The sequence below is a fragment of the Oenanthe melanoleuca genome, chromosome 6, assembly GCF_029582105.1.
Source record: "Oenanthe melanoleuca isolate GR-GAL-2019-014 chromosome 6, OMel1.0, whole genome shotgun sequence".
Classification (NCBI taxonomy): domain Eukaryota; kingdom Metazoa; phylum Chordata; class Aves; order Passeriformes; family Muscicapidae; genus Oenanthe; species Oenanthe melanoleuca.
In genome coordinates, this window is record NC_079340.1 from 17,652,703 (window position 1) to 17,669,414 (window position 16,712).

A 16,712-nucleotide genomic window follows, 5' to 3' on the forward strand; every position below is an offset into this window, starting at 1 on the left:
ATTAAAGAATTTTTTTTATTTTTTATTTTTATTTTTTTTTTTTTTTATTATTATTACTAGCCTAGAACAGGGTCATTTGAATACCCTAAAAGCAACAGTCTCTGGGGAAGCTACTCAGCTTCAAGAATTGGATTTTTTTTAAATCAGAGCATACCAGGTAGAAAAACCACTGTTTTCAGACCCATTCCTTTTGTCCAGAATTTTGTATGACATGGCAAACCAAATGCAATTGGAGTATTGGTTTTATAAATAAAGAATTGAAGGGAAGATGCATGAGTCTAGCTCACAGAGCTAGGAGAATATAGAAAAAACCAGGTTTATCCATGAACAGGTGTGGGCACAGCTTATTGAAGAAAAAGGTCACGAGAGCTGGAGTTTATCAGTAGACTTGGGAGCTGAAAAAAACAAAAAAAGCCAAACCAACCAACCAAAACCAAAAACAGTAGTTAGCAGGGACATGTCAGAGCTGGGAAAATGTCTGCTCCCACTCTTGTGTTCGAAGGATCTTGTTTAATTTGTTTGGCCTGAACTTCAGGCTCCCTGTTTCCTCTGAGATGCTGATGAGTGTTGCTGTAGGCTCTGCAAGCTACACAACATCCTTGCAGAAAGCAAAGGGGGTGTAAAACAGGAACTAGGACCCATTTCTGAAACTTAAGGAAGTGATGTTGTCTGCAGAGATTTTGATGATCCTTCTGCAGAGAAAGAAAATCTTCCAAGAAAAGCAGCTCTTGGTCAGTATGTGTTTTGTAAATACATCTTGTGCTTTTGTCTGCAGCTGTCTGTGAGTGCTATTTTCTGATGTGTGCTCTGTGTTAAAGTCTAATTTTGCTTTGTAAATATAAAAAAAAATACTGCAGAATTTCTGTATCATGATTGTTTAATTCAACAATTTATAGTTGATATGGAAACAATGAATTCCTGTGTATCCTGGAGAGCTAATCTGAGGTACAGGAGGGGGCATGCTATTGCTATGCCAGTTATATTTTTTGCACCAGCCTTTCAACTTCCTCAATCTCATTAGACTAACATGAGTTCTAGTGTGGAGATCATGTGTTGAGTCAAGTTGCCTTAAAATTTTCCAGCATAACACTTTTCTAGTCAGTAGGTGACATTTAATCAAAATTGCAGCTTCCCAGAAGAACTTTCTTTTTGATACTTTTTTCTTCTGGGGAAAGATATTCTATTTATTCAGTTTTGTTTGGGTCTGATGACTTCAAACAAAAATATTTTCACTTTTTTCACTTTTGTTACATACCCATTTTTAAGTGAGGCTTCTTTTTTCTTGTTTTTTTTTATAAGTTGATGTTATTCTACTGATTCTGGAATAATTTTGAGGTTTATTTATGCACAGAATTTTTAAGAGGTGTAGCTTAAAATTATTCAGTGTACTGTGGTTACATCATCCAGTGAGTTCCCCTGACTAATTTTAACCGAGGCCAAAAAAATAACCAAAGGGTGAAGCTATCAAGCAGCTGATTTCCTTGTGCTGCATAATGGTTTGTAGGAAAATACCTCAGGATTGCACAGATTTGGAAAGACTGAAAACCACTGTTGCAGCCCATGTAAGATGCAGGCCATTGGATGCACTTCTGTTGGTTCCTATTTAAACAAAAACATTAGAAAGAATTCATTTTGATTTCCAGAGTTGTGTTGATGGAGGGAATTTTTGTCCAATGAAACATTTGGAAATAGCAAAATTCAAGCGACAAATTATCCTTATTACATAAACAAATTATCCTTATTACATAACATTGCTGGTGCTGATGAAAGGTGCTGGCTGGGTGCAGGAGGCACAGAGGACCAGCTGGCCTTGCTCAGGTGAATGAGGGATGGAAACATCACTTTCCTGAGGCAAGTTAGGAGCTTGGCTGCAGGAGCAAGGCTGCAAACTGCCCTGTGCCACAGTAGTGTGGGCTGGGCTCCCCATACAGGCTGAGAGAGCTCAGGGAAATGCTCTCCCTGAGGGTACACTGAATGTCTTCACCTGCTACCTCTCCTGTGTTGCATTTTGGCTATAGGAGCAGTGGAAAGGATAATGCAACATAATTCCTCATGTAATGGAAAAGCAAAAGAGAGCTTTATTTAAAGAAACACTACAGTTATATAGGGTAGTATGTGCAAAGCAGAATAGAAAAGACTCATTGGTCTAAGAAGGCAACACCTCTTTGAAAACACGCTTTCTGCAAAACACCATGTCTCCAGCAGGTGTTTAATCACTGTTATAATTCCTTGTCCTTGAGCAGCCTGAGAAAGGGCCGCTTTCTTGGCTCCCAGCAGTATCCTAAGGACACTCATGGTTTCCTCAGCATGAGCTCCATCTAGTTTAAGCCTGTGCAGGTGCACAGACCCATGAGTTCCTGGCAATCTGCAGTGTGGCCGTGTTTTGGCTCGTGTTGCCTTCCTGCCCTTGGGTGCTGGGCTGCCCAAGGCTGGGCAGGAACAGTCCTGGCTCAGCTGGGGATGCCTGGCAGCACAACAGGAGCTGTCTTTTCCTTCCACCTCCACAGGGCTTTGAGCTCCAGAGAAGAGTCAGCCAAAGGGTGGGGTGGCCTCTGTGCACCTGCTGCCCCATGCCTGCCCTGTGCCAGAGGAAGAGGAGCTGAGCTGCTCAGACACACAACCCTGCAGCTCCCTCATAGCCTGCTGCTTCTGCTTCCTTGGGAGGATGTGCTGAAGGAGCTGAATGCCTCTTTCATTGCAGATTTAAAGGTTTGCTGAGAAAGATGAGTGAAATTGATGGTTAAGCAGATGGTTTAAATTTCTGCGTCGCCTTTCTCTGCGGTTTCTCTGTCAGCTTCTGTTCTGCCACTGAGAAGAAGGGAGGAAAATGAAACACAGCCGCTTCCCTAAAGAGATGAATAATGATTCTAAGAACATATTTTAATCAACTTTCTTTTTATCAATAAAAGATGATGGATTTTAGCAAGAAAGGCAAAGAGTGGGAAAAAGCCTGCAGATAATTCAACTTTTAATAACTGAGATGTTGAAAGGAACATATGTTTAACTTGCTTTTTTCTCTAGATTGAAGGTTACAAATGTGCAGCAGAAAAATTTATTGTCTCAGCAAATTCAGTTGAATTTTATTTTTTATGTCCACAAGGAGACAAACTTGCTGAAGGAAGAAATACAGGCTGTTCAGCAAAGCCCCATCCCGTTTGGGTTTGCAGTTGTGCTGAGCTATGAGCCCCTCAGGCAAAGGCAACTGCACAGCAGTAGCCAGGGGATGTGTCTGCTCTTGCTGTGGCCAGTCAGACATTGGGTGAAGGCAACTGAAGCATATTACAAGTTGTGTTTTTGGGGAAACCTGCGTTTGCTGACCTCCAGCCTCAGGCTGAAGAAATACTGTGATCCTTAGCATTCTGAACCACTAAGATACATTGGTGAGGCTGGTATAGTAGATGTAAAGGCATGAATTTGTTGTTTCCCACTTGTGTGTGGAGATTGGAGGGGCAAAGAGAAGTTTGACAAGAAGCAATGTGAGGGACAGTATTCCATGCTGGGAGACAGGTGGGACTTGTAGTCATAGGTACCTCTGGGTGGTCCTTGGCTCAGAAAGGCAGCTGAATGTCTGGCCATGGATGACCTACACCACAGTGCTGCTCCATCACATGGCAGTTTCCAGCTGATCTTGGTAGAGCTGCCTCCTGGGACCAGGAGATTCAGTGCCCTTTCTTATCTTAAACAAGATGAAGGTTCCCTTGAAGGCACCTTGAACCTGAAGGTGCCCTCACATAAATGCAAATGCATGTGGGAGACGTGTCCTTTTTTCTTTTCTTTTTTTCTTTTTTTTCTTTGAGGTGTTGCTTAAGGCTAGGAACAGTGAAATGATATAGCAACACATGACTTCCTTCAGAGGCAGAAGAAAGCTATTTATTGAAAGGCAACCACACTTTTATAGACTAGATTGTGGAACACAGGATAGAAAAAGCTCATTGGCCCAAGAAAGGCAACACCTCCTGAAAACATACCTTCACCAAAGATCACATTTCTCATGCGCTCTTCTGTGATCAACACCAGGTGTTAATCTCTTCTGTTAATTCCTTTGTTTCTGTTTTCCTTTGAGTAGCTTGGGAAAACCCAAGCTGCAGCTTTCCCTGGGTCTTCACCAGTATCCACATTGAGACTCTAAGAGGACAAAGAAGGATTTTTCTCCCTGTTTTTGTAGGTGGAGGCACATTACAAAGTGGTTTGTAGTGCAAACAGCCCAGACTGACAAAGGGTGTTGTGCCACTGTTTCTTACTATGTTAACTGCATATTTGTCTTTACCCCTTGAGTTATTTTTACTACAGATGATTTGGTTACATCAGTTTTGCTCCAGTGAAACAGAGATTAAGTGGGTGGGTGTGTTGAAACTGGACTTTGAGACACATCAGCAGTTAGCGAAGCATGGAAAAGAGAAATGGTGCTTCCTCTGCTGTGACTCTCCTTTCCTCAGGACTCAAGCAAACACACTCTCCAAATGACTGTGTGTCTGCCTTAGTCCTGACATCATCTAGTGAGGTACCACTGGGCTGGGGAGATCCCTGGGCAATAAACCTCTCTGATCAAACAGCATGGTGGGGCTGCTGCAAACCACCTTCTGTGCTTTTAAAGTGGCAGTAAAAGGCCAAATGCAACATTCACTGGACTGCCCTGGGTGTGCATAGCTCAGTGTGATCTTGCATCTCCTTGGAAAACACTCCGCAAATTATACTTAGTTTAGCTAATACTTTCCAAAACCTGGTCAGTTTAGAGGCTACTGTGTGTATAGACTGGTGCAGAATCTTTTCCTTGGGAACTAAGGTATGCTTCTGTTTGCAGCAAAGCTACAGTTCTGCTTAAATCCTGGTATAATGGGTAAAGGGATGAACTAAACCCATGATTTTGCTGCTGCCTGTATTCCAATACAAGACATTCCCCACAAGGGTTGAGAACTGTCCTCTGGGATTGCTCTGTGCCAGGACCACCACTGCATCAAGAGAGGTCCCTGTGGAGTACAGGCAATTGCTGTCCTGGCTTATGACTTACTGGGAGCCTTCAGCCTGGATTAGCAGCTCTTTATGCAGCAAAGTTGCAGCTTAGTTGTGATGCCTTGGGTTTTAGCTTTTATATTTTTCAGATTCTCTGCTGCTTAGTGTGTAACTCTGAAACTTCATGTTAAGTGTTATTACGTTCTCTTTGCAGAGTAGTTTGACAAAACAATTAATTTCTAGCTAGAGAATCAAGGACAGCTGGTACCCAAAAAAGCACAAACAATGGTGAGGGAAAGGAGACAAGCCAGGGGGCTGAGACTTCACAGCCTGGGGCTGTGGTTGGACAAGTGACCACAGTCTGCAGATGAACCAAAACTTACAAAAGTGTAAAAACTCATGACCAGGATCCATCTTGGATTTGATTTGGGTGTAGCCCCAGCCAGGCTCTTTACTGCCCAAGGTGTATCCTTTCAGCAAGCCTTATTTTATTCCTTTTGCTCTGCCTGGTCTGTTCCAGGTCAGCCTTTCCAGGCATCAGTTGGGAGAGAAAGTTAATTAGTTTTCCTTCTGAGTGCTTTTTCAAGTGTTTGAATAAAGCAGATGTTAACAGACAACAGGTAGCTTTAACCACCTGGGGCAGAGTCCCCTCAGGTTTCAGTCACTGCAAGGTTGTGATCCTGTTGGTTCTCAAGGTCACCATAAAATTGCTGGGGAGAAGCAGCTGCAAACACTCGAATTTTCCGTTAAAAATGTTTAAAGTTCATCTCCCCTTAAAATACCATTATAAAGCCTTTCAGATATGTTATTAGGGAGAACAAAAGAGCAACTAGACAACTAAGAAGTAATCTTCCCCCAACCCCCTGTCTAATCAGGATTCATTTATGTTGTCAGTGACCTTATGGTGCTTGTTTGTCTCTGGAGCAGAGTAGCTGCCTTGACCATTTCAGTACAGAGGTCAGGAACACAGAATTCCCCCCACCATGCAAATGTACTTATTTTAAGGGTGCAGCATTTGAGGAAGGACTACAATAGTTGCCTGACTTTGGCCATAGATTGTTGCACAGAGAGCATGAGCTTTGTGTATTCCTGTAGAAGTTTTGTAAACCTTGCATTTAAAAGCAAAATGGAACAAATCCCACTTCCCTTCCCCCTTGTGCATATGGTGCAGGGGTGGAAATACCTGGTTGCTCTTGGTGCAGGGAGAGGAATGCTGTGCCTTGCAGGTTTGTGTGTTAGCTGAGCTGCTCTAAACTGCTTTGGGAGCTCGATGGCTCCTGAGCTGTGGCTCATTTGCTTTTCACTTCTGCTTTCCTCAGGAAGCAAGTGCAGCAGCTAATCAGGTGATTCACAGTGGAAAGTTTAAAGAGCAGAGTGGGATTTGCTGCACACACCAGCAGGCCCAGCAGGACAGAAGCAGCAGCACTCATTTCTCTGGATATGGTTACTGACTGCAACAGGAGCTGCCCAGTCTAGGAGCCCAGGTATGTCGAGATTTTCTGTGAAAGCAGAGAGAACAGACTGTTAAATGCTGGAGGAACCTGCAATATGGGCTGCAACTGGTATGTTGTGATAGGATTGCTTTCAGTTAGTGAAGGATTCAGTGAAAGTTCATCCTAAACTACAGTGCAAAGACAGCTTTCCTTAGGAAGTAGTGGAATTCCTGTTTTTAGCATTTGCAATTATTAGCTGTCATAATTGTGTTCATTAAACTGTCATCGTGGCTGCCAATGAATGAAGAGAGTATAAAGGACTGTCACACTGGATTTTTGGGATCATCTGAGCTGTGTGTTTCTGGAAATGCACAGAATCCTGGGACTTAATAGTCAAGAAAAGTGTATTAGGATAAAGAATATTTAGAGCAGGTAGTCCTAGAACTAGAGGTCTGATATTTTGTCTAGCATAGATCTTGTTATCTGAACAGTTGGAGTAAATAAGGAGGCCAATTGTAGTCTTTATTTTGTGTTTATGTACTTTTAGGGATTAAAGATTTCTATATGCACTCAACTAACATTTTTTAAAGAAACTTACTGTAAAAAGTGGATCAATTTTGGCCTGAATTTTGATATGAGACTTGATTCTCTTTTGGTCTTGGTGCAGATTGGGATTTTTTATCTGAATGGGATCCTTCTATGAACTGCTAAGGGGGGTGATCACAGATAAATATAATTAAAATGTCATTGAAAAATCATGTTTGTTCAACTAGTAAGCTGTTAGTTACAGTATTCTGCTGGTCCTTCTGCCAGTTTTTGTCAGGCCTTTCTTCCCTTCTGTCTTTTCAGTCTGGAAAGATGTAGCCACATCTCTGTGTGATTTCACACAAGCTTTATTTAGAAAAAAGGGAAAATACATTATTAAGTTCCATTTTCTCTCTGTAGCCTGACACTGCATTCTGAATGATACTATCAGATTTATTTGATTATTCTCCACTTTTATATCTTTAAAAATATTTATTATTTAGCATTTACTTTTCATATTGTGATACTTAACAAAAAGTATCTTATCAAACTTAAGAATCAAAGAAAAAAATTATCAAAACTGAAATAAGCTATTAACTTACACTAAGGATCAGAACAAGTGGTGGGGTGTACAAGAGACAACATATAAGACCTTTTCAAAATATCTAAGTCATACTTAATACCAAAGATACTTGAATGCTGAACTATGTGATTTTGTGGTTGGTCTAGGAGAGGAATTGTCCTCCAGGATGAATAGAAAATTGAAAGGATTTAAAAGTCCTAATCAAACTGTAGATGCAAGAAAAGGCTTCTAGGAGAAGTAATATTTAAAACATATAGTGCAAATAGAATCAACAGATTAATACTGGAGGACTGATATTTAGTCTGATATGGCTTTTGTAGTCTAGATAGTGGGAATAAATATTAAAGAATATCATAACCTTCCTTTTGCTTTCATGTAGTTTTGGAGATTTAGGTGTTTCACATGTCTTACATAGCCTGTTACAATTCTTCACTAATGAAATTTGTGAGTATCTGGTTGTAAGAGTTTCTATGGAGCTGGGATGAACTCTCCTTACATGGATGCATAGAGTGAACACTGAGAGGCAATTCCTGCTTGCTTTAACACCAACAAGAAAGGCCTTCTCACTCAAGTATAAAGAGAAAGAGAAAATTGGTAAACACATTTTCAGGGCCATGCAGTGCAGCTCAGGGAGCTGACTCATCAGTCTCTGACCTTCTGCTGAGGCCACTGGAAGCCTCAGAAGGTTTCACCCCTCCATGACTAATTTCACCACTTTTAGAATGCCTCTGGGAAGCACTTTGGGGTTCTCTGTGCAGAAGAGCACAGTGAATGTGGGCACTGGAGTGAGCTCCTTGTTAGCATTGATTGGGGCTTAGCAGAGTAGCTTCCAAGGTGAGAGATCTCCTTGAGGAGGAGAATGGCTTTGCTATTTGGGATGCCAGTTGAGCCTCACTGAAAACATGACTGAACTATGCTCATTGCTAGAACAGCACCCAGGCTTTCTCAACCAACACACTCACAGCTTCAGGATGACTCAAGTGGGTCAAAATCCCACACCAGAGTTAGGTATAACATATGACAAATGTGACTCCCACACAGTCATGAGGAACAGAGTCTTCCTGTTTACTCTGTGCAGTCACCACACTTTTTCTTCTCATAGGGCTTGTTGTGTTAATACAGATAATTAAGGAAAACAAGGGCAGCAAAACACAAAATGTTGCTGACATAGGAAGCTCTAGACTGATTGTTCTTTGGGGACTGATCAAAATTACATAGGCCTCCATCTCCTAGCTAAGGACAGAGTATGGGCAGTGGTAAAATGTCAGCCTGTGCTGTGGTGTGAAGGACCAGCATTTGCATCCAAGCACAGGTGTCTGCTGGGGGTGGTGTGGTGCACAGTGACAAGATAAATGCCCTGCCCTTCATCTCTACAGAGCTACTGCAGCAGTGTGGAAGTGAAACTGGTGCATCTGGCATGGAGTGGGCAGAATGCAAGCAGTGAGCTAGTTGTGTAAGTGATGGATGACAAAGGAAGAGAATCCCAAATGCAGCTTTTGCAGAGAATCCCAATTTAGTGTTGGCTCATAATTCTAAACCAGGCTCATAACACTGTCTTTTAAATTTTATTTTAATGTATGTATCTTTTGGTAGTGCAGATCTGGCTCAGATTTTTAGTTATGTTTGCTTTTTTAGCATTTTTGTTAAACTGGTGGAATGGCAATCAAAGAGGCACTGTAGAGAAAGAACCTATTTCCCTGAAATGAAGGTAGATTGGTGTTTTTCTTTGAGAGGTAATGATTTGTTATAGACTCTTTTGAGCTCTTAAAAAACTACATATTTGGTAAATAAAGTAAGCTACATTCATCTTGGTGACAACTCCCATCTGCCCACCCACACTGTCATAATTTGTCCTGTTGTAGTCTCAGTAGTCAGACAATGACCTAGACTCCAGAAGGCTGTGGCAAAGAGGTAGGGCTGAGTAACCCCCCAGAAGTCCATGGATGAAAATATGGCTGTAAAGTAGATAAGAGGACCTGGGGTTGAGATGAGGGTACCAGAAGGATTCCTTGATGTGTGGTGCAAGATGAACCCATTTTAATTTTGATGGAAATGGGAACAGCTCTGTGAAGAATCTTTGGCTTTTCCACACAGCTACTGTACCAGATGGGTTTCAGCCCCAGTCTTGGTGGGGAACATAACTGTGATGTGCAGCTAGATTTAGCATCCATACTCAATGAAATGTGTAACCTGGTTCTTGGATAGTGCTTTTCTGTTGCTTATTACTGTAGTTATTACTATTTCTAGTAATAGTTATAACTTGTTTTACAGCTGGGGTAACTGAGGTATAAGGGAGAGGATCTGGCTCAGTGGCAAAGCTGGGGCTGGAATCCAGATTTGCTGTGTGATTTACTGGTTTGTTCTGCCAAAGCCCAGATGAGTTGTGTAGCACATGCATACATCTCATGGAGGAGAGCTTGTTCATGCAACTGCAGGGTAGTAAAGGTTCTTGTCCAGGAGCAGAGTGCTTTGCCATTAAAACTGGAAAAGAGTCGGTGACTGAGAGTATTTCCTTATTTCTAGACTCTAACTCCAGCAGTTAAAACTGTCAGTGTCTAATTTCTTGGGGGAGTTGACTGGTAAGAGGTGTAAATAACACAGCACATTTATCTGGTCTCCTCTCAGCATGGACCAGGCAGCTGGACTCTCGTGGCAGCTGGAGGATTCACCTGGCAGTGCAGGACAGCAAGAGCAGAGCCCTGGTGGTGGAGACACAGCAGAAGTGCTGGAGCAGCCTGCACACAGCCAGGACGAGCCACCCCAGAGCCATCCCCTCCTGTGGGAGACTCTGGGCAAGCAGTTTGTAGAATATGAACAAATGGCTCCATTTCTCATCCCAGAGGATCAACAGAGAAGATTGCTGGAATTCCTTCCCCCCTTCTTAAAGGTTTGTTCTCTTTACTGCCTTTGGTGCAGATGCCAATTTGAGTTTCTTTTGCCATATCCATTCTGTGGTCACCTAAACCGATTAATTGAACTTAATTGAAACAGGTTCTTTTAGGTGATAAATTTTTTTACTCCATTGTAAGCCTGGAGAAGCAGTTTCTAGTCCTCCTTTCATCTATTCTACCTGCTAGGTTTGCATGGAAAAAGCACATGGGGAGCACTGCTTCACTTTCCTGGGAGGCTAAATTGTATTCTTGAAATCAAGGAGTGTGACAGGCATCTTACAAAGAAGAGGTCACTTCATGTCTGCCTCATCTATTTTGTTATTATTGTTACTTATTATTATCTGAGCACAGTTTCAGTCTCAGAAAATGTGGTTCTGGCATGCAGCCAGTTAGGGGAAATGCAGGTGTACAGCCTTAAGATGGAATTCTGGGGCTAATGACAATGCTTATATCTAATTTTAGGGCTTGAGAGAGGAGTTGGGTGAGAGATGAGGAAACCATGGAGTGAGAAGAGGAAGGGCATATCGTGGGTGAGGGACACAGATGAGAACTAGAACATTTTGGTTAGCAGGCTGCCCTACAGCTGCCATCAGCCAACCATTTCTGAGATTAACATATTGAAAGGTGAAACCAGAAGAGCTCTGTAATAAATGAGCCTTATGGATTGGTTTTCTTTGCTAGAGTCTGTGGAATATACAGGAAACTTCCTGAGTAGACCATACAGAGACAGAATGGCAGAGTGTATGCTGAGTGAAGCAAAAAAACCTGGTTTCTTTTCAAATGTACTGTGTAAGTACAATTCTGTACAAGTACAGAATTGCTTTTCTCTTGAATTACCTTGGGTACTTATGAGTACTGAATCTGCCTTTTTACACTCTCACTGTGTCTTTCAGGAAGAGAATAAAAACATCTCTTTGGTGAAACCATATGTTAATGATGGCATCTTTCAGGTGTCTGTACTTGTGAGTTCTCAGTGCTCTTGAGTGACAGAACTCAGATCTGTCTGTTCCTTACCTAGCTGAGCTGGATTTCTAAAATAGAAGTCAGTGGGTAGGTGAGGAAAATAAAAAGTTCATGCATGGTCACAGATTATATGGAGGCACTGTGAGGCATTTTGAACTGAGTGTGTAGGAAAATCACTGTGACATGGTGTCCATGAGAGTAAAGCAGGAATAACCTCCAGATTGCTATAAACATTTCACTTAGGTGGATGGAGAATGAACCTTTGATGCTTGTAAGTCCTGCTGCACAGTGAAATCATTGTGGATACTGGTATCAATGAACAGCACTGAAAATGGTGCAAAGAATGGAGTTGTGGGTAGGATCTGGAAGTGCTCATGGTGAAGAGTTTGTGGTGTTTGAGTACAAGCTTGCCCTGGTCCAAGGCAGTGCAGACAAAATGAGTGAAAGGGTCTGAAAAGACAGTGAGTGTATAGCCTGGAGCCTCAGAAGTGGCCTTCTCATTAAAGCTAAATGAGATTTTGTGTTTATTGAACAAAACTTTCACTTTTCACCACTTCCTCTGTACTTCTGGATTTTTTTGCATAGAAGAGTGTCCCTCCCAAACCAAAGGCTATATTTGAACAGAACTGCAGCTCTCTGTGTGAGCCTGTCACTGCAAACAAATCTCTTTGCAAATGGCACTACATGTCCTTTCTGGTGGTCTTGGGAGGTCACCCCTGCCTTATCAGGTCACCAAACTACTAGCTCTGCAAAGAGGTAGCATTCTTTTCTCAGCCTCCACAGAATGCACATCAAAGTCAGATTGGGGCTGATTATCTGACAGTTTTCTGTACAGGACCACCTCTGTTTTCCATGGATCTGCTTTTAAAATGGCATGCTGAAAATTTCACTGTTTTTTTTGTTTTTGTTTTTTTTTTTTTTTTTCTGAGACAGCACTGAAAGAAATTACAACCTTTTAGTTTGGGATGAGAGCAACCTAGTTTTTTTGTTTATCGTTTAGGGTTTTTTTTTAAATTTATTTGTTTGATTTTGTTTTTTGTTTTTTTCTTTTTTTTCTCCTAGAGCTCTTTTCATATCTCTTGTCTTCTTTTCCTGACATGATTTAATGTCAGCCAGCAACCAAGTACCACATAGAGACTCACTCACCCCCCATCAGTGAAATTGCTGAGAAATTCATGTGAAATTCTTCTATTGAGGTTTTCCTGCCTCAAATTTGCAATTAAATTGAAATTCTAAGACCTCAAAGTTTCTGAGTTCTATTAGACCTTTAGTTTTTGAATACCATGTAGTGATTATGAAATAAACAATTTGTTGAGAGACCAGATTATATACAATATCTTCAGATTTATTGATCCTTAACTAAGTATGAAAAGCAAGAATGCCTTTAATGTGATGATAATTTTTTGGAATGAGATTTTCAAGGAACTGGGAAAGTTATTACTGAACAAGGGTGATAAAAGTTGTAAAATCTAGAAGTCTTAGGAATTAAAAATTGGACAGCAGATCAGTAAATTCTCTCATGTCACAATAAATGAGTAGATAAATTTCAATATCAGTACTTTAGGGTCAAAGCATAGTTGTTCCTAGGAGGCAAAATGAGTGTTGCTGAGGGACTGGCAATGTTGTACATATGCATATCCATCATGAGTTTCCCTTCTGTAGGACTGAACTCACAACCTTAGGGTTGTAGAAACTGATTTCCTGAATTTCAGTAATGCTTGCAAAAAGGGGCTTTTAAATTCTCAAAGGAAACTTTGCTACCAAGTATATTCATAATGGAGAAGTGAATTTTTCATTAGCTTAAGACTTGTTTTTGTGCCCTAGGCGTGAGATTCTTCCTTTCCACTTTTCTTAGATTTGCTAGTGGAGCTTTGCACTGCTATGCAGGCATTTGGGTCCAGAAGTGTGACTAGAGCATTTTGGCTTTGCTAATTCATTTAAGAGCACATTGTGGAGGATCTTGCCCCTTTAGCTTTTAGCCATCATGTCCTTCCCCACATGACTTTTACTCCCTTCATGTACCAGCCTTCTGCTGGCTTGGGGCAATGCATCTCAGTTTGAGTTGTACATGTTGTGAAGTTCTTACAGAAATTACCTCATTTCCCCTGTTTGACAATGTGTGAGTCCTCCCCCTCTTTGGAGGATTTTTCTCTTGCTTTTACTTTCCTGTTTCTACCATGCAGGTGCCAGTGCATCTCTGCCTTTTTGTTTCAGAGTGCTTTAGCTCTTCCTCTTTGGCTGGAGAGAGGGGTCGGCAAGCAGGGGACACCTGGGGTGTGGGGGCTCCTTTCTCACTCATCTCCTTGGTGTAGAAGAAAAAGCTGTGGGAGGGAAATGTCAGCCATCTGCTGGTGATGCAGGCCTGGGCTGGGAGTCATTTATGTGCCTTCTGTACCTTCCCTCTTGTGCCTCAGAAAGTATCAGAGTGTTCTATTACATGGCTGGCCTTTGAGCTAGCATCTCTCCATGAGCCATGGGAAGGGAAGGGCAGATGGTAACAGCAGACACAGGGAACTGGTGGCAGAATCTTAAATATGTAAAACAGGTTTGAGAGGAAGAAAGAAAATCAGATTACTTTAATACCATATTATTTGAGCTTCTCCTAAAGGCTGATGTCCTACAATGAAGTCAGGTTGGTATGCTTCCAGATATAGATCTTCTATAGACATGAATACGAAATTAATTAGGTCTGTTCCTAAATAACACTGTATTCTAAAGGTTGGTGTCCAACCCTCAGGAAGAGCACTGACAAAATCAAATCAGAACATTAATAGCCTGCTTTGTAGGGAGATGGACTAGTAGCATTGCTATGAACATTTGATTACTGCTCTCTGTTGTGTATGGTCTGAGCTTCTAAAACCTGTCCTGTTCATTCTGTTAGCAGAAGTGAGTATAGCAAGGGAAGTGCTGAAGTCTGAGGTGTTAGGAGGATGTTCCTCTTGGAGGAAGAGGGATAGAAATCTCTCACTGCTTTCTTCTGAGAAAGCTTAATCATTGACAAACAATGTGTATTTTAAAGTGGTTGTAGGTTTCTTGTCATAGTGTTTGCCCAGCTTGCTTCTGTTCTTTGCAGATCTTCCCTGCCTTCTGCATCAGAGGTGGAGGAATTGGTGGATCTTGCTTCTGCAACTGAGTGTCTCTGAAAGTAACTTATGGTCAAAATCTGAAAAAAATAGTTTGCTTTTAAAATTATTGACTGATGAAAATTAATAGTAGGCACACTGTGCAATTGCATTTCACCCTTGTAGCACAGAAAGAAGAGTTGGGTGCATTTTCCTTATTGACTGCAGTAAAATGAAATAAAAAGTAGGTGCATGCCTGATTACTGAGAGATGGCTGACACTTTGTCCACAAGCTGGCATCTCTGATGAAAGAAAAGAAATTGAAAGCTATGGTAGGGAAGGAAAAAAATATTTGTGGAGGATTTTTTTCCTTTAATCATTGGGGTTTACAGAATGACTTTTCAGAGCTTCTAAAAGGAGAAGACTTTTGTAAAGAAGATTTTTCAAGGTTGCTAAGGACAGAGCTATCTCAGACTGGTCTTTAGAGGTGAATGCTGAACTGTTGCTAATACATAAATGCGTGTATCATCAGATGTTTTATATAAAAGGATTGGCACCTGATTCTCATAGGCTGGTTGGGTGCAATAGTATAAGTCTGCTGGAATATTTTCTTTATTGATCTTTAATTTTTTTCCCCCAAAGGCAGGGCTAAGAAACATTTAAGAGGGCTTTGTTTGTCAGATTCAGGGAATCAACAAGTCTTACTGTCGTTTATCCAGTAAGTTTTGTACTTACTTTTGTCCATTCTGGAACAAGTGAGTTATAAACTTATTTATGAATTGTTTATAAACTTGCCTATAAATTTGTGTTCTTCAGGGTGTTTGTCATATTTTGAAAGGGGATACCATAATTTTTGATACAAATAATTAGTGACCCAGGGTATGACCAACATTTACATTTTTTGGATTGTATTCAATGTAGAAAATACTGTAAAAGCTCTCTACTAGGTGTATTACATGATTCAAAAGGTAGTTACAGGTTTGACTTCAGTGTCTGTAGTGTCATACTCCTGCCTGTCTGGGAAATACTGCTTAATGGACTATACTGACTAGGGAGGGAATCTTATACAGGAATGTTAGCCTTATGCTCCTTTATTTATATTTATTAGTTTTTGTCAATCTACCAGAGACATGATGTGTCAGATACTTAACAGCTACACTTGGGTTCCAGGCCTGGGAACAGTCTGCTGGAGCAGTCGTGTTCCCCAACATCCAGCTGCTAGCCAGTGAGGTTTCCAAGCTCCTGACTAAGGAAATTAAGAGGAACCTCAATGGCAAACCTGCAGGTAATGATCCCATACCATATCCACAGGATCCAGTTATTCTGGAAATGTGTGACTTTCAGTTGTACTCCATGCTGGAAATAAAGAGGGAGCAGGAAAATGTTGTGTAGCAAGCCAGATGTTTTAGTGGCTGTGAGCCAGCACTGATTTGAAGTGATTCCACTGAAGATTTGGCCTTGTATGCCATGCTCATCTTTAGTTTGGAACTTTTGCAGCTGCAAGTGTGTAATGTATGATGCATATAAGAGTTAAAGAGTAGGTTATACACTATTTTGAGGAACTTTCTTAAATGAGAAAAACATTGCTAGCCACATGGCTTTCCTGGTGGCTGTTGTACATTCTTTGTGCTGTCAGCTGCCAGGCTGCATGAACTGAGCTGGTATTGGTGAAATTTGTAAGTTTGAAACATGTAGTTTACATGAACTGAACTTGATGCTGAATCAAAATAATTTTATGTTTTTCTGTTTACTTGAGTGGATTCCTGCTACCATAATTTTGTTCAATTTGTCAGATCTGTTAAGAAGGCATAAATGCAGCATTTTCATCTTTCACTAAGGAATTAAAGTTTAATGTTTTTGTGAAAACAGAAGAAGCTCGTCTGGCTTTGGAGCAATTGCTGCAACAGAAAGGGGAAGCAGGAGATGGCCATTTGCTCCTGAAATCAGTGTATCTGCTCTCACAGACTGACTTGGTAAGAGAAAGTACCACAAAGCATGTTTTCCTTTTTATTTCTGAGAAACTGTGTAGGCACCCCAACAGTGGAACACCCAAGTCTCAGTATTTGCATTATATTGAATATTTTGACCTTCAGCAGGCCCAGGGTATACAGTTAAAGGACATACTACCATGTTTGTAGGCTAGGCTTTTCTAAAAGAGAGAAGTAAGCATTTTGTGCTTTCAGATACCTTTTTAGTTTTGACTATCAGACAGCTTTTTTTCCTAGTGTTTCTCTGCTTTTTTCCCCCCACTGTGTATTTTTTTGTGTACTTTTCAGTCTACTTTACATATCAAATAGTAGTGATG

General features: G+C 41.0%; 1 protein-coding gene across 1 annotated transcript in view; it reads left to right on the top strand.

Annotated features, from left to right (window-relative positions):
• The first annotated feature begins 669 nt into the window (after nucleotides 1-669).
• Nucleotides 670-16,712, top strand: part of WDFY4 (WDFY family member 4) — a 124,272-nt gene continuing 108,229 nt past the window's right edge. Inside the window, exons 1-5 of the mRNA XM_056494802.1 lie at nucleotides 670-731; nucleotides 6,270-6,434; nucleotides 10,117-10,378; nucleotides 15,578-15,692; nucleotides 16,277-16,380. Of these exons, the coding sequence (XP_056350777.1) occupies nucleotides 10,118-10,378; nucleotides 15,578-15,692; nucleotides 16,277-16,380 (480 nt within the window). The 5' untranslated portion in view covers nucleotides 670-731; nucleotides 6,270-6,434; nucleotide 10,117. The remainder of the gene's footprint in view (nucleotides 732-6,269; nucleotides 6,435-10,116; nucleotides 10,379-15,577; nucleotides 15,693-16,276; nucleotides 16,381-16,712) is intronic.